This window comes from Nannobrachium achirus, assembly GCF_963921795.1.
Source record: "Nannobrachium achirus genome assembly, chromosome: 14".
NCBI lineage: Eukaryota > Metazoa > Chordata > Actinopteri > Myctophiformes > Myctophidae > Nannobrachium > Nannobrachium achirus.
In genome coordinates, this window is record NC_137821.1 from 41,741,336 (window position 1) to 41,765,313 (window position 23,978).

General features: G+C 42.4%; 1 protein-coding gene across 1 annotated transcript; it reads right to left on the minus strand.

The window, feature by feature from the left end:
• Positions 1-568: 568 nt before the first annotated feature.
• sf3b2 (splicing factor 3b, subunit 2) lies at positions 569-22,060 on the minus strand. Its single transcript, XM_080741866.1, has 22 exons — positions 21,919-22,060; positions 21,452-21,498; positions 21,211-21,261; positions 20,803-21,036; positions 20,117-20,179; positions 19,823-19,955; positions 17,938-18,047; positions 17,110-17,218; positions 16,807-16,913; positions 15,899-16,120; positions 15,629-15,757; positions 14,972-15,058; positions 13,908-14,135; positions 13,546-13,695; positions 13,343-13,432; positions 12,332-12,439; positions 11,909-12,016; positions 11,226-11,368; positions 9,251-9,352; positions 8,049-8,148; positions 5,213-5,404; positions 569-1,017 (listed from the first exon to the last, which is right to left on the minus strand). The coding sequence occupies exons 1-22, from the start codon at positions 22,046-22,048 to the stop codon at positions 946-948; spliced, it is 2,715 nt and encodes a 904-aa protein (XP_080597992.1). The 5' UTR covers positions 22,049-22,060; the 3' UTR covers positions 569-945.
• Between the last annotated feature and the right edge of the window lie 1,918 nt (positions 22,061-23,978).

Sequence of the window (23,978 nt, forward strand, 5' to 3'; positions counted from 1 at the left end):
TTATCTAACTAATGAAGGCAAATAATGATATGTCGACTCGTCGCTGTCGAGTGGAAACCTCATATGTCCAAAACTTACTTTTCAGTACTCAAATTGAAAAAGAGTAAAAGTTACAAGCTCAAAACACATTGTGTCGTGTTTCAAGCTTGCAGATATACTACTTGTATGTGACGCTCTAGTATGGTCAAGTAGGGCAGTGGTTCTCAACCTGTGGGTCTGCACCCCCGGGGGGGTCCCCAAATTATTTTGGGGGTCCCCAGATGATTGACTTAATGTGCAACATTGTTTTCTCAAAAACAAACTAACATACAGTTTAAGTGTATAGAGGGTATCTGCACATTTCTAAAGTGACTATTTATATTTTCGGGGTCGTGGCCTGAACAGGTTGAGAACCAGTGAAGTAGGGCGTTAATTTACCAAAGTTAAAATATGGAGATCGGAGTTTTCTGCCCGACAGCAACGATATATCAGCTCCTCCGGGTCGTGTAACGATCTGCAAAATGAGCAAACGGCGCATTTATGGTCATCACAATTTGAGACGAGCTGAGGGAGGAGAACAATGCTCGACTGATGTCACCTCATTTATTTATTTACAAACAAAAACAATAGTCAGAAAAGCACGGCTACAACATGGAAAAAACATTTTAGATGTAAAAAAAGAACAAAACAAAATGGAGGAAAACGGATGTCACAGATTCCACATGACAGACAGGGTTTACCTACATTAGGTAATGTACTATAAGCATATTTGTTGTAGCGTTTTTAAAATGACAAGACGGAGCATTGTCGTCACTGGGTCTAAACAGATGGCTGGTGTCACATTCCGCTGTGTTCTGTGTTTTAAAAAATGTGGATACCGTCGTCCACCAGTTTTTCTCTTTCGGGGGAACTTCCTCTTTGCAACACTTCCTCTTGGTGTCAGTGTGTCTCTGGGTGCTGCTGGGTCTAGAACTTGAACTCCTTGTATTTCTTGGCACCTCCTCTCGTGTCCTGAGGCTGGGCCTTCCTCTTCTTTTGCTGTGTGTGTGGAGAGAGAGAGGAGGAGAGAGGAGGGAGGAGAGGAGGACAAGAGGGCGAAGGCCAGGTGAGGATGAGGAGTAGAGGAATAAAAGAGAGACGGGGTCAGGGAGACAAGGATATGAGAGAGAGCGAGTGAGCAAATGACGCCGTTACAATTATTGAGTCCAACTTCATACATACAAGCATGTTTAACCTCTTGAACCCTAGCATACCTATTCTTTCTGGGGGATCTACAAGATCGTCTATTTCCGGTTAAGAGATTTGGTGTAGTCCAGGGATCACCAGTGGTCCTTGAGGGGGTACGAAACGGACTCGTATATCTTTAAATCTTGAGTGTAAAATTAAACAAAATGGACTCTTACGGGTTCATTTGGTTTCATTTTACACCCTCAAGAGTTAAATGATTGTTAAACCATCTGCATTACTTAATTTACAAGACGTCTACGCAATTAGAGAATGTAGAAGAATTGCTAATTTGATCAACATGTGCCCGTTATCTCTCCTAAGGTACCACATCAATACAGCGCAGAACTGTGGACAAAAATCATATCCAACGATAACAAAATTTTCTAAGTCTTGGGTCTGAGAGGCTAAATGAAATGGTGGCTCAAATGCCAAATAAACAATGGACGTGATATGAAAAAATGTTGATGAAAACCACTACTGTAGTGTTAGTTACACTCACTGTGACCCTTCACCCCATAGAATAAAAACAAGAGCAGAGCCCGATATTTGCCCTGCTCGTTGGTGTGAACTCTGGCTAGCCAGGTAGCCCCTGCACATGGGTGGGTCCCAACCATGACCCACTTCTCTGTGCCGTATTGGGTTTTAACCCATTTAGGCCTAGAAATGATTGAACGCTGCGAGCTTGTAGATCTGCTATTTTTGAAAAAGTCGTGAAAATGTGTGCAAATCTTTGAATATATGTATTTTCAAAGCGAACGTTTGTAACTCAAATTTTGCTTCTGGGTGGTCCCTGGAACTAGATATTTTGAAATGGGGGTCCGTGGCCAAATAAATATCATTTTGGGGATCCTTCACATGAAAAGGTTTGAGAACCACTGACATAGTTAGTCTCTCAAGAACAGACTGTTCTTGAGAGACCTTGTTCTTGAGGACCTTTTCTTTGACGATGGCTAGGCCAGATTGCTGACACAGAAACATAGGTTTTTCAAAAAAACCTTAGGATTCAAAAGACACTTATAGAATCGGGTCAAAATTCTAATTTTCACGATTTTTCTAAAATAGCAGTTCTACAAGCTCGCAGCGCGGCACTCGGTGCCGTGCTGTGAGCTTGTAGATCTGCTATTTTTCAATAGTTAAAGCATAAAATAATGATACACAAAATGTGTACCCGTTCTAAATGGGTTAAACGGGGCAGTCAGAGGGCTTATCTCTCCCCTGTTGGACTGATAAGAGGCTACGCTGCACCCTGTCTGACCTTCCGGCTCAAATGCCGCTACCGTTATTCCAGTAAAGGACCATGTTTTACGATCCGTGGTCGAGTAGGAGGGGAATAACCCAAATATGAATAATCACACAACCATAAATATACTGTAGCAGTCGGTTTTCAACTACTGCCTGAAAACCACACAACCCTTGCCTTTGGTAGAATATATATTTTTTTAGTTTATAAAATAAATAAATCAAGACATTAATTAAGCTTTTTTGTTTTTAAATTAGCTATAGTGTATATTAGGGATGGGGTATGGGACAAAGTTGACAGTGTGCATGAAAATACAAATCATCCATTTAGGATTAACTGAAAAAGAAAGGAAAAGCATAAAAATAATAATACACAGTTTGTACCCTAGTGCTCTAGCAGCACTACTCTCTTCTCCTGTGTTTCAAAGGAACCATTAGAATAGATATAAGCACTCATTTGTTCCTATGTAAATTAAAATGTTAAACGATAGATTGAGTAGCAAGGTACGTTAGGTGTGGGTGCAATGTGTCTTTTTTGTTATTTGTCATCTGTCTTTTTTTGTCTTAAAGGGGCACTCCACCACTTTTCAAATTGGTCCTCACTCAAAAATAGCTTCTTTTTTTTTCTCTCAGAGGAGGGCTGTGGGCAGGTCAGAAACCCATCGTCTTGTGACATCATCGATTGCCAATCCAGCTTATAGAAACTGCAGGCTTTCTATTCCTGAAAAGTTGCAATTTTAAAGTGGAAGCCATTGTTCTCGCGATAATAAAAATCTAAATATTATTTTCTAAAATATTGATTAATTATTATTTTTTTGGAAAATGATGATGTCACAAGACCTTCCCACAGCTCTCCTAGGAGACTTGGACTGAGTAGAAAAACATTGTGATATTTTATCATGAACATTAGTGAGGACCTATTATATGAAGACAGGTTGAAAAGTGGTGAACTACTCCTTTAAGTGTTTTTATGTACAATGCAGATATGGCTCTGTCTCCAAGACAAATTTCTCCTGAGGGAGACCAATAACCTTGAACCTTGACCTAACCTACAGCAGTTCTCAGACTGGATTGAACATTATTTTCACTTCTAGAAGTGCTTGGTTCTTCTAATATGGGACACGTGCCGCCACTTTTCCTACCGCAGCACAGTGCCGACGTGCACCACATATTAATAATTACTTTTTAATTTAAATGTCAACTTGATCCTGTTCGATTTATCCAGCCAGCGCACGGCTCAAATGTCTAACGTTGCCAGCCACCACAAAATCTAAAATATCAACGTCAAAACAATGGGAAAATGCAGCTTTGTATTCTACATTCATTCATTTTCATTGATTTAGCTTTTAGAATGATGCAAAGGCATTGCTTTGATTAACATTTAGGCATTTAGCAGAGCGATTTACAATAAGCAAGGACAGCACAACGCACAAGGTAATAAAACACATCAAATGCATAGAAATAGTAATCTAGGATCGAAACTATACACCAGGGTTCCCCAATAGGCGGCCCGCGGGCCGCTACTGTCTGGCCCACACCAACCCCAGTAATAATGGTGGTATAAGAGCAGCAACAACACTATATATAGTCGTTGTCGGGTGGAAATCTCGTATCTCCATCCGCAAATCATACAAGGCTGTCACACAAAAGTAGTGAAAACAGCAGATCAACAAGCACACAACCTTGTAGATCGGCTGTTTTCACTAGTTTAAATTTTCACCTGACAACGACGATATCTGAACTGTCGCAGTCGCTGGAGTAGCGGGAACGCTGCCGTCGCCCCCTGCAATGTTGTGGCCCTCGGCTTGGTACCCTAGACATGATTCGGCCCTTGGGGAAAACTAATTGGGGAACCCTTCTATACACACTATAGCACTGTTTCCCAAACAGTGGGTCGGGACCCATTTGTGGGTCACAGACCAATCTTTATGGGTCGCGAGTGAATGAATATTTCATGAATACAAAATACTTTTCAAAGGTATTTTGTAAGTAATTTCACGAATACATAAAATCTAAGAAATTCCATGAATTAGAACAAACTAGGTCTAAGAAGTAGTGAAAATACCAGATCTACAAGCTCATAACACGGCGTGAAGCATCGGGTTGTGAGCTTGTAGGTCTGCTGTTTTCACTAGTTTGGGTCCCTGGCAAACTTCACTTTTGGGAACCACTGCACTATAGGGTGTCGACATGACTTGGCATCTGTCAACATAACATGCCATCTAGATTCCCAAATGCACATCGGGAGCATCTATAAACACTCCTTTCCATTCCTTGCATCTATAACCATGCTCAAGGGTTAAAGCCAAAAAAAAAAAATCCCAAGACTGAAAACTATTTTCAGACCATGTCTCAATATGTGATTTGTTATACATGGTGTGTGCAGCGCACAGTATTTGGGGTGTTTCCCTGAAGTTCTGAACTGCATTCAATGAATGTGTGTGTGCCAATCCATACTTCATTTTATAGAAGTATCTTCTGAAGTTCTGTTGTGTTCTATTGCTATTCTGACCAATTCAAATACTCAGATCTTGAAATTATAACTGCTTTTTAGTTTGGCGATCACTTGACTAGCGTTTTGACGACTGTGTCATTCATGTGCGGCTATTGCTACACCTCCCCCTTTTTTATTTATTTGCAGATCTGCGCTGATCTCAGAAATCAGATCCTAACCCTATGGAATCCTCAAGACTGAAATCAGTCCCCAGGACTGAGAACTTTAACCCCTGCATGCTCTCTCTCTCATCTCTACCATGTCTTCCCATACCTTCTGCTTGGCGGCGTGCTCTGCCACCATGTCGCTGAAGTCCTCCTTCTCCACCTGGGCCTGCTGTTCTCGGACGTGCTCCTCGTACTTCTGCGTCATGGCCATGGGGTCCAGCTCCAGCTCCTCTGGGGCCAGGGCCACCTCCACGCCCTGGGATTCCTGACCGCCGCCCGCCTTGCGACCCGCCATGGCCTGGACGGAACGAGTGGGGAAATGACAGAATGCAAGAAGGTTTAGGAGGTACAGAGACAGGGAGGGAAGCCCATATGGCACCGTTTCTCAAACTTTCACATTTCAAGGTCTCCCCTTAACTCTGACAGTGTACAAATGGAACCAAATGAACCTGTTGGGGTTCATTTGGTTCCATTTGTACACTGTCAGAGTTACAGACTTGCATGGGTCAATTTAGACCCCCCCAAAAGAAACCCACAGAGTCCCTGGAACACACTTTGAGAACCAATGCCCTATGGAATAAAAATAAATAAAACTAATACATGCTGAAATATTAATACAAAAATAAAAAATAAAAGAAACACAGAGAATATTGTTGAATCATTAAAGGTATATTCAGTGATTGTATTTCATTCAAATAAAAATATAATTGGTACATTTTCCATTCATTCACCTCACTAGAATGTGTGCTGAGGACTTCCACCATGGCCCGTGTCACGAGCATAGCTAGATTCGGTTTTCAGAGGTGGCCAGCCAGTCCTCGACCAATCAGGGTAGAGTATGGCCGTAGTCATGTTATGACGTTTAGTTATGATGGTCAAAATAAAGGTCTTGAGAACCACAGTCGCTCTGAATTAAGAAGGTCTGCTAAATGGCTAGATTGTAAACTACTGAACTCATAAAATGCCACAATCTGGTAGTAAATCAGTATCATAAATATCCTGAAGCTGGAGACGTAGGCCTACCGATATTCAGTGATTGGGTCTAATGATCAAAACGAGAACATTATAATGGTGTAAAAATCTATAAAAAACTAAACATCTCCACGCTGTAAGGCCAGTAAGGGACAAGATGACCCCCGGCCACTTTCATTATCACTGAATACACCTTTAAGAACAATTCCATAAGACAGATGTTTATCCTAGTTACTTTAAACTAAAGCACTAAATAGTTTTCTTCACACACTAGGATTCAAGCTAAAGAAAAAGTTTGGTATAATTGTAGCCCTCTCTTGCAGTCTTATATTTTGGATGGTTTAGTTTAGACAGTGCCAAAAGGCTCTTTTAAGCAGAAGTGGCAAGATGAGGATTCCTCATTGATTCAAACTAGTTACTTTCAAGATGTGAGGTGCTTAGGCTGGGGACAGCAGGGGTCCTACTCATCATGTTGCCCCAGAGACAAACAACAACTTATGAACCAATAATACACCATCTTTTATGATGAGCGAGCATCCAGGCCAGCGCAGCCTCTGCACTACAGCCATAACGGGAATGGAACCATGTCTAAAAATACACCCAACACAAGCACTGCTGGTGCTTTAAATTAAAAGAGAAGACACAAGACTAAATGTACCAAAGTATGTACTGTACACCTACCTACTGCTGTAGCAACAACCTGCTAACACTGTAGAACATAATACAATCTATCTCCAGGATACTGTGTCATTTGAGTCAGTGTTTAGTATTACTAAAACTACAACTATCATCTTTATAACCATTCGTCTGTTGATTATTATTTGCATTTCTTTAATGGATGAAATATCATAAAATGACAACGTACAACATATGACAAATGCTGGACACACGTTATCTAAACTCAAACAGACATAATGAAATACATTAAAATACATTTACACAGATGCTAAAAAACAAACATCTCATAACATACTGTACAACAAAGCATTCAGTTTGGTTCATCGTTTCCAAGCTGTAGATAAGACGTAGCTTACGTGATTTAATTGATACAATACTACGTACTGTCAATTATTTGTCAACTAAAACTGTATTGAATTAATTGAATATGGATCGAATTTCACGCCTAGCTACTACAGACTCATGTATTGAATTTGCATGTGTGAGCGTTCACATGTCGGAATGTCATCCATTACATAACTGTGCTTGAGGGGATATGGAAGGGGGGGGGGGGTTGTGCTGATGAACTATGTCTGCGTAGGTGTGTAGAATTGCATTTGAACAGTGTACACACAGCGTTGGTATGTGTAGAATGCGCAGAAACAGGCGTCTGATGACACGTCTCGCAGGAGCACACGAAACACGGGACAGCTAGGGAAATTCTCATGCAGCTCCATAACTTCCTTTATGCTTAGCAACTCGCCAGTGTTGCACGCTGAAAGCAGAAGATCTAAATGCTGCCATCTTCAGTGCACCATACTGTACTGTAGGTGTGCAACTTGTTGTAAATCTGTGATCACGCTCACTTTGTAAAACACACCATGGGGAAAGGCTGAACTGGTCAGTCAACCTGATGAAGGCTGTGTGCCATAATGCGTAGGTGCCTTCTTTTTATTCTTGCCATGACAGTAGCCAATTCGATAAAAAGCTTTTTAAAAATGTTCACAAAACGCCTTCCTGTTTTGCCATTTAACTTGGTCACCCTAAAGGCCAGACCGCACCAATGCAACTAGTCGCAACTCCTTGCAACAAAACAGTTTTAAGGCCCAGTCCACACCAATGCAACTCCTTGCAACTACCATTGGTTCATGAAGGTTGCAAGTAGTTGCATGTTGCAAGGACTGGCCTTAAAGTCCAATACAACTCCTTATACCAAAAGGAGCACCTGTTTTGGGATTTTTACTCATTGTCAAAAAGAACCTCCTTTCCTCCGTTTTCTCTATACATATTGTCACACACACAGAGTCCCTTACCCCTGACATCTCGTAGATGTGTGTGGAGGCCATCATGGCCGCTCCTACGTTTCCAGTTCTTCTCTCTGGGAGCACAGTGAACAGCTGTGGCGTTTCATTCCTGCATAACACAAACACAACTGTCAAACAACAACATATAAACCGCCACTTCCTGCATACTTTAAAAAAGGTCAAATGTAATCACTGGGAGTTCGTTTTCATATAAATTCCATCCACCACAACAAGCACTGGATATTCGAATATTAAAAATGTCCTAGCTGGCTACTTTAGTCCTCATGTGTCTTTGTTTATGTATACTTAGAAGACACATTTGGTGAGCAGCCAACATGTTTGCACGAAAAGTCAAGTTCATGTTGGCTGTGGCGTGTTGAGTTTCTAATCTAATCTTGGTATGTACTGTTTTGACCAAGTTCTGTGTTTCTGACATCCGTTACCCTATATCCATCAAATGTATTAACCCAATGATCTCTGTCATCTTGTTCAGCGTTATTTACACGTCTTTGACTGTCTGCCCCTTCTAATCCGTCTGTCTTGAGAATGTATCTCTATCGTTTAAAAAATGTTAGAACTTTAAGTATTGGTCAGATATTACCATGTGGGAGCATTGGCAAACTCTTTACACTTCATAGCAGTAAAAGAGTTAATACAAAAACACAATACAACAGTTTGAACGAGTGGTTTATTCAAGTAGTGCACGACCATGAACGAGTGGCTGTTCGTTCGTTCTTTACCCTGTCTGAGCACTGTGAGCAGATGAGGGGTGACGCTGGTGTCTACAGTAGAAACAGCTCCCGTAACGCTGGTCTCAAATCTCGACCACACATAAACAACAATGGCGGCGGAATCACTTTTCTGGTCGTTTTCTATGCCTGGATCTAGTTTCTCCATTTCTATGCTCTAAACTACTGGCACGATCGAGGGACATCATTGCAAATGGCTACCCCCTGCAGTCAGTTTGGCTTGATGACAGATACGCCTGTATTTTACAAAGGATTTCGTTTGGAAATAATTGAAGGACATTTTTCTATAACATCGCAAATGTAGAACGCTTCTTTCCAGCAGCTTTGATTTAACTGTTTAATACCACCAGTTCTGGTACTTTGATGGCAGTTTAAGACATCCTATCATGGCAGTAAGAGAGTTAATTAGAAAGACAACATGGTTTTGTACCATGTGTCATTATGAACAGACCACCGACTCACCCATCCATGGCTTCCTCGATCTTCTTTTTCCTCAGCTCAATCAGCTCTGGCGTCTCCATGCCGGCAGGGACAGATGAGAAGCCCCCTGGGGTGATCAGACCACTGGGACAAACACACACACACGTAAATATTAGTTATAAGATGCCATGAAGTAAGACAAGTGGACGCAGGGTTTCCTGCAGCACTTTACAGGCCAGGCGCCCCGCCCGGCCTGAAAACCCCCCCGCCCCCCCAAGGGTATAAAAAAAAAAAAAAAAAAATCAAAAAAAAAATTTTTTCTCAAAAAAACTTTTTGGACCTCCAACAATGTACTAGGCATGATCGCGATCGCGAAATTGCATGTTTAACCCCCATACCAACCCTATCTTTCAAACATGGCAGCCCTGTTTGTTTACATTTGAAGAAAACATAAGGGCTGGTATCTCCTGAATGCAGGAAATACTCAAGTAAAGTGCAAATACCTGAAAATCTCCTTTGTACAGTATAAGTACAGTACTTAAGTAAATCTACTTAGTTACTTTACACCAATGTTTCTTTTTTTTTTACTGTGCTGTAGACTTCTATTTATATGGCACGAGTGCTGGTTGATTAACCTGGGGGAAAAAAACAAGTTACACTGTCCTGTGAAAAACGTAGTTATTCAATGTTGAATAAATGTGAATGATAGCATGTAGTTGTGTTTTCCGTCATCATGGGCACATTCATGTGTTTTTTATAGGGCAAAAATAAGAATTAATATAAAAAATTAAGTGAATTAATTACTCGAATTAATTAATTAATTATCAAAAAATTTCGGCGCACGCGCTTTGCGCGTGCGCCATGAGATCCCCCCCCTGGTCAAGACTTTTTCCTGCAGGAAACCCTGGTGGACGCAAGCACACAGCCAAATAAATAAGATGATCGCTTACTTAATCCACTTGAGCTCTATAAAAAATGTGCCTCTCTACAAGCTAACAAGGTGTTGCATTGCAGCGCATAGTGAGAGCTGCTTTTTTATTCAAATGACTTGCCAAAAATAGGAATTGAATACATGTTGAACATGGATAATCTTTGTTTTAACCATCAAAAACTAAAGCACTCAATGTTATTGCATGAACAATGAGGGTTGCAGGGAGAGAGAATCTTAACAAACATGTACAGTAGATATTAGCTACACGTGGGAGAATAATTGTGTATGCAGACAAACACACAGACACCGAACCACACCAGAAACGCACATAGAAACTTAAGTTACACAACCCATCAAAGATGAAACCACCTTTTCCAGTCTAAATGCTAATGAGAAATAAATGTGGGCCAATCTAAAGTGTTTGAACCTCCAATTACACGGCAAGTTATGTTAATGCCTGGCCCACAGAACAGCGTGTGCCTCGTGATTCGTGATTTCACTGAGCGCTAATTTGCCTTTTTAGCTTGTTAAATATTTGTCCATATTTAAATATTGACAAAATGAATGCCGAGTATTTACCCCGGCAGCTCTCTGAACAGACATGTGACACTTTCCACACAGCGGCAGTTCGCTAATGAGACAGAGATGTTTGGTGGAAGAACTGATTTCCCATGAAGCCATTTCTAATCGAAAATGAAGGTTTCCAAAATGCACTGTGTAACCATAAACATAAATAAATAACTAGCTGTAACTGGTGTTCACAGCTTGATATTAAAAACATCAAAGTATCACTCTCTCTACATGCTGTAATTGTTATTTGCTGTAATTGTTATTTGAATTTCAATATTATATTGAGTTATATGTCAGTGGTTCTCAAAGTGCATTCCAGGGACCCTCTTGGTTCTTTTAGGGGGGGTCTAAATGGACCCATACAAGTCTGTAACTCTGACAGTGTACAAATGGAACCAAATGAACCCGTTGTACACTGTCAGAGTTAAGGATAGACTTTGAAATGTGAAAGTTTGAGAAACACTGCATTGTGTCATACAAACTGCTACAATAACATCCGTTTCCAGGTCAAAGTACCTGTCCGCCGGCGTGAAGAACCCGGTTTCGTCTGGTTTCTCCTCGTCACTCTCGTCCTCCTCCTCTTCCTCCGACGACTCCTCGTCCGAAGGCTCCAGTTCTCCCCAGGGCGTGTGGTCCACCTCCTCTTCCTCTGCTTTGGCCTGGACACAGGAACCATCACAATTACTACACCACCACCTGACAAATTAAGGATTTCTACAAACCATTTTGATGCATTTACCGTATTCAATTTTCCCACCGACTTTGACTGGGAAGATGCGAAGAAGATGACCCAACATTTGGCACACTACTCCTCCCACGTTTTTTTTACTCCTCACACACTCAAACCATGTGTCAAATCGACCGGCTTCATCGGGAATGGTGTGTTTCCATTTTGCTAAGAGATATCGGTTCGTTCCAGCAAAATGTGTTAATACTGCGTCACAATCATTTTAACCCCTTTAACAAGATTTTATACGTCGCTTATTCAGAAATAGAAGATGTAAAAGCTCAGAGCAAGCTTGTACATCACAAATTGTACAACACAAATCTTCTCTTCTGGGGATTCCTGGCACAAAATATATTTTCAAACGGGTGTCCGTCCATGGCCAAAAACATCAATTTGGGGACAATGAGAGTTTTTGACATGAAAAGGTTTGTGAACCCACTGTGCTAAATGCCTGAATGGTTAAAGTGGTTACCTGGAAGTCTCCGGCGTTGGTGCCGAACACGTCACCGTACAGAGGCTTGCCCATCTCGTCTACAGGTGGCTTCCCCCAGCCTCCAGCATGGTAGCCAAATGTACAGCTCTGAAGGAGGGAAGACGATGGAGGACAGAGAGGCACAAGAGGGAGGGCAGAGAAAACATGGGAACATTGTCATCATCATCATCACAGATACTGAGTGGGATTTCCCACAAGGAAAGGATCACTAAATATCACTTATCCCCTGTGCTATTCAACTAGGGCCAGAGTCAACTTAGAAACCTTACTTCTTTTCAGGTCGGCAAAATAACTTGTAATGTTAATGTTGTTTTCGGTTGGGAAGTCTTGTAACAATGGCCAATACATCTTTTTTTTTAATAAAAGCATCGACAGACAGAGTAATGTACAAAAGTGCCTTACCTCTGGGATGGGCGAGTTGAGTCCAGGGATCTTAAGGTTAGGGTAGGAGGGAGGAGGGCCATATCTCTGCATGGCGATGAGCCAGGGAGGGGGCACCTTGTGGGAGTTCTGGATGGAAACAGGACAAACATTTTTATGATGCAAAACTTGCCTGTGCTTTGCTGGATACAACAATGCACTGCTTGTCAATCTTTTCCCTTTCACAGATGCAACTGACAAGTACTGTATGTAAATTATGATCAAGTTTAACACACACAGTGGCTTATTGCAACGTTTCTACACAGTGAGAGTCTGCTGTCCTTCTGCCACATCTGCAAGAATGTGTTAGGATTACTGCACTTTTATTCTATTTGTTGTAGATTTCACTAAGCTGAAAGGGAATGGGAGCAGTATACTGAAATGTAATATTTGAGAGGCAGCTGTAGCAGACACAGCCTGCCCTGCAGTTCACCGAGCACATTCAAAACTGCCTGCTGCAGCACCAAATGTAGAGCGCTTCTTTCCTGCAGCTTTGGTCTAACTGTTTAATACCACCAGTTTTGAAGAAATTAAAGTCACCGGAAGTATGGAAGGACAGCGACAGGGAGTACAAGGGACAAAATGCCAGACGTATTGTGCAATCGATGAAACTGCCCATGCAGATAATATTTCGGCTTTTGCCAAGTCTGCAGATCAAAGCTGACATTATGCGCTTGTTCTAATCTAAAGCGACTGTGCTTGGACAAAAATGTATTCCACCCGCTGTTTTACACCTGTTAAGTTTAAACCAGTGATGTGACAGTACAAATGATTCTGAAGTATAACTGACAATCTGCAGCATGACTATGTCTATGCTGTGTATGACAGCTATAACAAACACATTTCAACTTGCTGACAGGCAAGTATAAAATGCGTTATAAGAAACGCCAATGTTCCTGGGCCAGTGGCTATAATGGTGGGACCAGGGATCTTGAAAGCAAAATTCACGATAATGTTAGGCCTAGGTGTGTGTATGTGTGAGGGGATACTTACAGGTCCAACAGGCATGCCCAGAGCGATACGCAGCTCGTCAGAGAGATCGCCAGGCTTCTTTTCTTTCAGACGGGTCTCAAACTCTTTACCCTACGTACAGAGAGAGAGAGGATTTTCTTCAGCATGTGTATACTATACTGCTACATAAAACCAATGCGAGTCACACTACACACCAAAAACAAAAGAGAGAGAATGCACTGTACCTCATAATACAGATCTCCATGGATGGACAGTTTGGGTTTCATTTGCCATTTGAAGAAGGCATCGTGGAGTTTCTGATAGTCTATGTCGATCTTCCCCATCTTGGGACGCACCTTCTCCCTCATTTTCGTCTTCATGGTCTTGGCGTCCTCCTGCGGAAGGTGAATGAACATTTTGTGTAGAAGTTCATAAACAGACGCTTGGCTTTATCGAATAAAAAGATGATTTGGTGGGAATATAAGCCAAAGTGGCAGCTTATAGCGATATGAGTTTCAATCGAGAATAATTTAGTTAAACAACTACGTTAATAACTTCAATGCTCCAGCTCCACACTCTCCCCAATCCTTCACTCCGGTCAACCCACCTTCTCCTGCAAGGCTTCCCTCATCTCCTGGATGCCGGTTCTCTTGATGAACTCGGGCAGCTCGAAGGGCGGCTTCTCTATGCCCCTCTTGCCCTGCAGGTACTTCCTCTTGAAGCACCAGTGGCGGGGCACGGGCACCGTGTTCCTGGTGGCCTTCAGGTGGACCAGGAGCTTGGGCTCCTGGGCCGTGACGTCGTGCATCTCCACCACGTCCGGCCGAGCCACCAACTGGAAGATTAGAATTGATTTAGAGGCTGTGGAGCTCTCTAGATGCATCACTTAAGTCATCACTATACTCGGTAATATTTAAGAAATATCTAAAAATGATATCTTATTTCCTCCTTGCTGTAGTTCAAATGATTTAGTTCTGATGTGTCATCTTTACAAATTTGCAGCAGTACAATTTCTTTATTGCAGTTCTGCTACCCTTGTCAACTTTTGTATTGTTCTTATTTCACTTTTAATCTACGCTAAGGATTCCAAATAAGCCGGCAGTCTTCTTCCTTTTCTCACACAATAACTTGTTTTCTTTGATAGGTATAGTTTATATTTTATATTACAATGTGCTAAAAACTAAACTAAAGCTGGAGTAGATTAAAAGAGACAACTGTGCTTCCTTACAACAGCCTTAAAGTGATGAGGAGGGGCAGGTAAGGTCCAGATCGAATCAAAACTTGATTGTATTGTATAGTTTATTGTATAAAATGTCAACTTTATTGTACTAAAATGACGCATCGCGTCTGTGTGCTTCATTCCACAATGCTGCAGATCTATACTTCTCAACGGGAACTAATAATAATTGATTCAGTCTCTTACATGTCCACTGCACGCTTTAAAATAAACATAGCAGGGGGTGCCCACTGGACTACTGGTCCGGGTGCATACCACTTAGGCATTTGCCACATAGGCATGGATGCCTGGCGACGGTTCGATTCCCGATCCGGACGACATTTGCAGCGTGTCACTCCCCATCTCTTCCCCCATTTCCTGTCAGTCTACTGTCCTATCAATAAAGGCATAAAAGCCCCAAAAAACGAATCTTTAAAATAAACATAGCTTTGTACCTGTTTGAGCTCGGCCACAGTCAGTCTGTTCATCCGCCTCATTTTCTTCTTGGACATTTTGGGCAGGTCTGGTCTGTGCATGTTATCCTGTGCACACGCCACACACAAATATACAACAGTGTTACTTGAGCAAAACAACTTAAACCTTTTCACGGACAATCTGAATACGGTTCAAATGGTTGACCCTGCACAGTGTGGCTGTTCCCACATTGTACCACTACTCCTTATGTTTATGTTCACGTGGACAGTCCTGTAATGTTATCTAAACAGTAACAAATGCCTCAATACTAGGGTCGGGATCCTTTGGGATTTTAACGATTCTAGGGGGTTCCAAATGGACAGTTACAGTTCTATAACTAAAGGACCATTTTGGTTCCATTTGTACACTCTCAGAGTTATGATGGTCCTTGAAATTAAAAGGTTTGAGAACCACCAGTATTGTAATTGCATAGCAGACAGGAAGTCCTCATACAAGCTCTGACAGTGTGATAAACCTGTTCCAAATGTAACCCATTCCGGTTCCACTTCCCGATCACAACTTAATCAATACGGCATGCATATGGATCACCTGGTTTCTTAATGTTTTAATCGTCTTTCCAACCACCTGCTGCCATTACACACACACACACACACACACACACACACACACAAACATACGTCATCACTGTCGTCGTCGTCACTGTCCTTCAGCTTCTCTTCCAAGAAGCCTTTCTTCTTCATGACGACCGCTTCTGGCTTCTCCTTCTCCGGTTCCTTCTCTTTCTCCTTCTTCACGTCGTCGGTCAGCTAGGGAGAGTCAAGAGAAAAAGAAAGATCCGAAATTATGATGGAGAGGCCACAGGAGAGATTAAACAGGAAGGTGTTAGACAACATTCAATCCAGGGCCATGCAGACAAGAACTCTGCAGGATTTCCAACAGTGCCTCACCTTGAATGCCTCGAAGATCCTCTTGAAGAAGATGAAGTTGGGGTCGTAGATCTCGGGCTCCTCCGTCACGTACTCGATCTCCACCTCTGTATCTTTGTCTGGCTCTGCATCCTTATCCTTGTCCTTATCACTCTCGTTCTCCTTCTGCTCCGCCTTCTCTCGCTTCTCCTGGGCGCGCTGCTTTTTGTTCTTTTTCTTGCGGTTCCTCCGCTTGCGGTTTTTCTACAAAAGTGAGGACACGACAAAAAACAAAGCAAGCCACGATGAAGTCATGTTTTATGACCAACACCAAACCATCAAGACTCGAACAATACAAGAGAGCACTAAAGACTTTCTTTTTTAGTAAAAATTCTGGCTAGCTATTCAAGTTTTACACCCTAGGCATTTTCACACCTATGTTTAGACTTTTTATTTGAGATAATTATTTTGTTTATATGCAAATGTTTTTATACTGTAGTACTGTAGCACATTGAGATTTGTTACAAATGTTAAGTGCAACATAAATCAAATGTATTATAATAAAAACTCCCATGATGGGGCGTCCGGTGGCCTACTGGTCAGGGCGCATACCGCATGGGCACCGCCACATAGGCATGGTTGCCGCGGCTTCGCCGGTTCGATTCCCGACCCGGACGACCTTTGCCGCGTGTCATTCCCCATCTCTCTCCCCATTTCCTGTCAGTCTACTGTCCTGTCTATAAAGGCAAGGGCCCAAAAACAAATCTTTAAAAAAAAAAAACTCCCATGATGTTATTTTGTCTTACAATCGTGAAATCGCTAGAAATGTTTGGTGTGAGGTCAGCATAAATAAAACTGTAAGCCTGAGCACTGAAACATTTTCCTACTCTTACAGGGACACGTCAAGCGTACAGGGTTGGGGGTTTTTTGTTTCCTTTTTGAAAACCTACATCTTTTTTGGACATCTGTCCATCGTCGTCTTCGTTTTCAGACGTGGCGGCAAGAGCCGAGGAGCCGCTCGTCTCCACGGCCATCTCCCCTTCGTCGCCGTCCTCTTCTGATGGGAAAGCAGAGCAAGAAATACGACATGATGTTTATATGTAGCTATAGGGCCGTCATTGTGACATTTTAGTTGACGATTAATTGTCACACAAATAACTCTGATTAACGATTTAATTGTGTTGTTGGCATTGATCATTATAACATAAATCAACATTTCTGGGTTTAAAAAGGAGAATGGTCAAAAAGATCACCTGCAGGGTCGGTCAGCTGTTCCTGCCGGATCTCCTTCAGCTGCAGGATCTTCTCCAGAGCCTGAGGGATCTTCGGCCCGGAGACACTCGCCTCCTCTCCCTGCCATTGCTGGAACCAACGGTACCACACATTAGGCAAGCCCAGGAAAAGACTACAACATCATATATAAATAATACAACAGCAAAACGTAAAATGAAAACATTTCAGCTTAAAATCAATACAATACAAATAGTGTGATGCAGAGCATACAAGTGGAGTGGAGCGCGAGCGGTGCGGGGAGCGGAGCGAGCCGTTTTTTTGTTGAGCGTGAGCGAGCGACTTTTATAATGGGTCTGAGCGCCGACCCTCCTCCGCTCCGAGCCGATCCTGTTGGGGCCGCGCGCCGCATGTTTCCAACAAAACAGTGGCGAGTGGACAGCTCTCCAAGTCTCCATCAAAGCCGACGCTCACGTTAGCACAGCCACTTGTGTTGGGAACACACTGGCAAAGGAGAAAGTGTTTCGGACATGGTAGCAAACTACTTTTTTAACTCTGATTGACGGCCCTGAGCGGAGCGTGGAGCGAGAGATGCGAAAATCAAGTTGAGCGACGGAGCGGCGGGGAGTGGAGCGGCCCAGTGGCAGACCAGAGCGACGAGCGAGTGGGACAAGAGCCTTCTGGAGCGCGGATCGGCTTTAGTCATCGCTCCACTCCGCTCGTGTGCTCTGGTGTGATGACAATTCATGGCATTCGAACATCAGGAGCAGAGACACTTATTATATGTTCGATATCTAGTGCAAAACCTCTCCTGTGAAATACACATGGAAACACAAGGAAGCAAAGTATACCTCTCTGCCATCCTCTCCTGGAGGTGGGGGCATTCTTGGTCTCTGATTGGGCATTGCAGACACACCAGGGGGCAAGGGACCCCGTGGATCCATCCCCCGCGGATCCATACCTGCACACAGACAGTTCATACATATTATATGTAGTAAGTTGGTACATTCTGTACCACAACACAAAACATTTTGATCTGCAAAAGGAGATTATGATAAAGCTGGCAATGATTATTATTGGAATATAGACAGCTATTTAACACTTATTTGAACAAAACGCAAAACATCACTTGCACCCGCTAAGAATACGGGAAAAAAAACGACCAAGAAAAGTGAATTTGCCTATGATTTTCAGAGAGTACACCACAACCTCATCATCATTTCATCAGTTCAACTTCAAATACATGAAGATGATATCGATTTGTTTGTGTTTATTATTATTTTTATGTGAAACCATATTATGCTGCCTTCTTGGCCCACTTGAAAGAGAAGAAAATCTATATGCGGTTTTACCCTGGTTAAATAAATGAAGACCCGATTCCATCATAGCCTCTAGCAACGAGTTGGCAGAACTGAACATGGGAATGTGGCAACCAGGGCAGGAAATTCACGGCGGCCACGACGGCCATGGCCGTCGTTGCCCCTCTCTTTGGCCGTGTGCCCCTCGAAAAATGACATGCCCTCTGCGCGATTTTCCAGTCATTACGGTAACAGCAGTGCGTGGTTGGTTGAGCTGCGCACATGACCAGTAGTAGATTCCATTTACGCTCGTAGTAGCAGCATAGCAGCCGCCGCATAGTGGAGCCGACGGAGTCCCGCGACACAGTGTTTATACAAGTTACAACACAAAAACATCACCGGGCTAAACGGGAGTTTTATCTAATGCAGCCTGTTGAATAAATCCGAATGTGCGAACGAATGCCTTCAAACGGAGCTCTGCTGAGCTCAGGACAACAACCAAAATGCCATACAAGGGAACCAAAAGCTAATCTTTCCACGAGAGGCTGAGCTGTCAGAAAGTACATTATTGTTGAGAAAGGGATCACTCCGCGAACGGGAGGGAGGAGTTTGTGTGTGTGTGTGTGCGTGTGTGCGTGCGTGCACAAGGCCAGTGGTGGAAAAAGTACTCAAATGTTTTACTCAAGTAAAAGTATCAATAGCCTACTGCAATGTAGAAATACTTCCGTTGCAAGTAAAGTCCTCAAATTCAAAATATACTTGAGTAAAAGTACAAAAGTATTGGTATCAAAATGTACTTAAAGTACCAAAAGTAAAAGTACAACATGTTTGAAAATAGCAGATCTACAAGCTCACCATGCATAGTTATGCGACACATCTTGGGCTTGTAGATCTGCTATTTCTTCTACAAGCTTGATTATTTTCAAATAGCCTAAATAGGGCTAAAGTGGTTCATGTATGTTTAATAATATTATAATTTATATATGCAAAGTAACTGGTAACTAAAGATTTCAAATAATTGTAGTGGAGTAAAAGTACAATATTTGGAGCCGAGATGTAGTGGAGTAGAAGTAACTCAAGTAAGTGTTAGAAATACTCAAAATTACAATAAACAATTAAGTACAATACTTAAGTAAATGTACTTAGTTACTTTAAACCACTGCACATGGCAAAACAGAAATAAACAGGTTCTTGATATTTATTTAATTGAAAGGTATTACATTAAACCTTAACGTTTAAGCTAAATTAATTATGACTGTGGCGTGGACTTAAAATCATTGTTTTAATGATGGCCTTCCTGCCCTGGCACTTGGCCTTTGTGCCCTCAAAAATTTGACAACACCAAAGGCCAATTGGCCTTGCCCCTAAACTGACGAAATTCTAGGCCTGGTGGCAACTGAATACAACTGCAGCACTACCAACGTAGTGTGTACTGTACCTCTCATGCCACCTGGAGGCATGTTGGGCATCATGGGGGGCCTGGAGCCCTGGTCGCCAGGCCGCGCGCCAGGTGGACCCTGCTGCATCTTGGCCATCTCCTGCTGCCTCTCGTGTTCCAGCAGCACCGCTGCCTGATGGAGGGAGGGAGAAAGATGCAGACGTTAAGAAAAGCTCATTGGCGACAGACAGTTTGCATATGCAGTGTTTATGCTGTGTTGTACTTAGATGCTATATTCATTTCAGGAAGAAAGTGTAAAGCCAATCTGTCAATACAATCTGAAAATGTTCACACCCTTTTTTGTTGCTCCAGAAGCTCCTGTTCTTTCCGGTGTTCGTCAATGACACGGGAGTCCCCCTGTAACATGTACAACCACACACAGACACACACATTCATACTAATTGTAACTGAGCAATAAATTGACCTCAGAAAAATGTTACAAACCTACGACCTGGGTAGTATGACTTTAATCTCGGCTGCCGTTATTGTGTTTTTCATGAAATCTTGCCCATCTAGACATTTTTATCATTTGGTACTAGGATGGTAAAAATACAAGAAACCAAGGGCAGAGTGGAAATACAAAACAAGTATCCAGACAGAATCATAGCACACCAAGTATCTGGTTAGCTATCAGTGAGCAAAGGGGAATGTTGCCCCCAGGACAAGTCACAATGACAGCCCCATCCACATACTTCTTTCTCCAAAGTAATCAAAAAGTTGAACGAACAATCCATGGCATACTTGAGTCACAGTGAATAGACTAAACAACATCCCCGACCAGCAGTATGGATTCTGTAAATCACATTAAGTCTGTTCTATACTTCATCATACAATGGCGTTGTGTGCCGAAACCACAAAGTGTCGCACCGCCACATGACGACGTACAAATTAAATTAAGCATTAGTTTTAGCTCAATGTCTTTTGCCTAACACATCTAACCTCAATTAAAATCTAACGATGTAAAGGGTTCAGTTGGTCACCTGCTGCTTGGCTCGCTCTTCCTGCTGGAGCATCATTGCCGCTCTCTGCTGAGCCATCTTCAGCTGGTCGTCCTGCGACATGCCAGGGGGCATGCCCGGGGGGCCGTCCATGCCCATGTGCATGCCCGGCGGAGGAGGGGGCCCTCCGGACATCATGCTCATGGCCTGGAGCATGCCCATACCAGGGGGCATGGGTGGCATTGGCATCGGAGGCATGGGGGGCCTGCCTGACATCTGGTGAAATTGGATGAGAAGAAAAATGTCTACAGGTGCACACACGACATGCAGCAGTATCTCCTTTTTCACAAGCAGTGATCTGCATATTAACTACACCACTCCGCTGGGTAAGTGTTTCTGAAGTTATAATTATGTGCAATCACAGATGACATTTGTTGCGTTGTGTTTTACCTGAGAGCCCATGGGTTTGTCATCTCTGGGTTTGCTAAGGAGGTTCCCAGTCTGCAGAGAGCAACAACAAACCAGATAAAACATACTGACAGACACACATCATGATTTTGACAAGATGCTGAAATAACTGATTTGTGGCAACAACAGCGTTAACTTTGATTACATCAGGCTTCATTTGACCATTTTGTCAACAACAAATGTGAAGTCATTTGACATTAAAGAGTCGGGAACATTTATTTACCTGAATCATATATCCCTTCAGCCTGTCAATGAGCTCCTCTCTGGGGCCTGGGGAGAAGAAAAGAAAATGTCACTTGGGAATAAATCATAGGAACACAAAGGGACAAAATATAGAAATCCTTTGCAGCATCCTTACATTCCTTCATGGCTGCAAAAGGACATTTCTACAAGCAAACTAAAAGCAGACTAATAATAGCTAAGTACGAGGCTAAGTCGCTAAGATACCCAGTGCAGAGACAAAGGGTTATAATGTTCTTCAAAGCATGCACTTTTCCCTGTTTCACAATACAGTACGAAACGAAACAGCGTGAATAACACTAATGATAACCAATAACACAACTTTAATGTCAACAGAGCAGGCCCCAAACCCCCGAGCTGCACGGAAGTGTTGACTAGCATTAGCATGAATGCTAACCACATTCACCAGTCTCTTGTCATTCGTCCCCTGCAGAAAGGAGAATAGTTTACCCATGTTGGGCGCTCCCAGCTCCCCCAGTTTGCCCTGCAGCTCCGGGTGGCTCCATGTGTTCAACGCGGCGATGGCTGAGCCTAAGTCGGACGGGAGAGAGTCGGTCCCCGGCGGTCCGTCTGTCGCCATGTTCACGGGTTATTTTTCTTTCAATGAACAAGAAGGAGCAGTACGTTGTGGACACGCGCGATGCCGAGATCAACGTACGTGAGATTTTACTCCGACGTAACCTAACCTACGTAACGTAACCGACGTAACACAGAACGCCCGCAAAGCACGACGGGAAACCGGCGCAAGGACAACTGGGATGTGTAGTGCGAATCGTGCGATTTGTATTCGTTTATTTTTTTATTTTTTGTATTTCGGTTTGACTTTCATTGAATTTAGTTCTGATTCGTTTTCAGCTAGGTTTTTACTTTTTTTTTTTCTCAAAAGGTAGGCCTAATGTTTTTCCAGTGGCGAGATGTAAGGAAAAGTAGGCCTAGTCTTCTGACTGTGTAGTAATGGGGCTGTTAAGTATGACATCATTTTGTAGGCAGAGGAGAATTTCTGCCCCCAGTTTCCGTGAATCTTTTTACTATTTTTACTATTTACAAATTTTTCTTCTCTTTGTTGTTGAAAGGAAAGTGTTAGAATTATACTTTAGTCGTTATTTTTGTCTCGGATCTGTTGAAATAGCGACGGACAGAAAATGCTCTGGGGGCAGAGTTCTCCTCTGCCTACAAAATGATGTCACGGCTTAAAAGCCTATGTTCACTGTTTTAATAAATTAGTACTGTACTGGGTGGGTGACTAGAAATAGAAATAGTAGTCACCTGTATTTCTATTATTTTACTTTTTTTTTTTTCATTCGGCCACAACGTGTCGCTGTTTACTCAAGAATTGCTCTATCGTGTCCGTTTGTTTGGTCTGGTCTCCCCCCAAATATCAATCCAGCAGTTGAACATGTTGATCGAGAGACAGAACAGCGCGGACACTACGCCAATAACAACAGCATACTGTCTATTATTATTGTTAAAGGCTGCCAAACATATATATTATATTCATTATGTAAACAATAATAATAACTGTAACAAAGTAGTAGTGTTGTAGTCGAGTCCACCTAAAGCGAGTCCAAGTCAAGTCCAAGTCATATGGGGTTCGAGTCCGAGTCGAGTCCGAGTCAAGAGCCCCTGGGAGGGGGCCGAGTCCGAGTCGAGTCCGAGACCAATGGGAGGCGAGTCCGAGTCGAGTCCGAGACCAATGGTAGGCGAGACCGAGCCGAGTCCAGTTTTCTTTTTTTTCCTTTTTTTTTTGATAGGTAGGCTGCAGAAAACAATATATATATTATTTTTTTCGGACACACACACACACACACACACACACACACACACACACACACACACACACACACACACACACACACACACACACACACACACACACAAACAATGCAAGAACCCCCCGTTCATGTGCATGCACCTGTCTGGTGTTTCCTACCAATACCTTTCAAATTAATGGCTTGTCTTCTAATTAAATCAATAGGTCTCCCAAAATTACCTTTGGTTGCTGTCAATGCTGTGGTTTAGGTTTGAGGGAGTTTTTTGGAGAGGTAGTTTTTTCCCATACCAATTTTCTGTCTAAGAACTAGACATTTGAGTTGCTACAATAAAATTTTCTCCCAGGCAGAGAACAAGTACTTTAGTGTACAAATAAGACTTGGCATACATGCAGTACAATATCCCAAATCACAGCCGATAATTAGGCCTATCCAGTCTAATATCATGATATGGATATAATATTGATGCCCATGCACCAAAAGGCCAAGTGATAACAAAAATAATATTATTTAAAAAATAATTATGTCTACTACTGTAATCTATAACATTTTTAAACATTGCTGTTATAGTTGCATTGAAATAGAGCATGCATGATTTTAGCAAAACATTTTTCAAACAAACTTATCTTAATATTTTATTTTGACTAAAAGCTAAAATAAATAAATAAGGTTTTCCCATTCAAACACATAGCAGTATGTGCCTGTCTGCATTTCATTGTTTAAGTTGAGAAATGTAGGCTA

Coding starts and splice junctions, on each gene's coding strand:
- sf3b2 (XM_080741866.1), bottom strand. CDS start 22,048: ATGGCGACAGACGGACCGCCGGGGACCGACTCTCTCCCGTCCGACTTA. Junction 17,219..17,937: donor CAGGAGAGGATGGCAGAGAG/GTATACTTTGCT, acceptor CGTTGGTTCCAG/CAATGGCAGGGAGAGGAGGC. Junction 15,758..15,898: donor GGATCTTCGAGGCATTCAAG/GTGAGGCACTGT, acceptor GACTCTCCCTAG/CTGACCGACGACGTGAAGAA.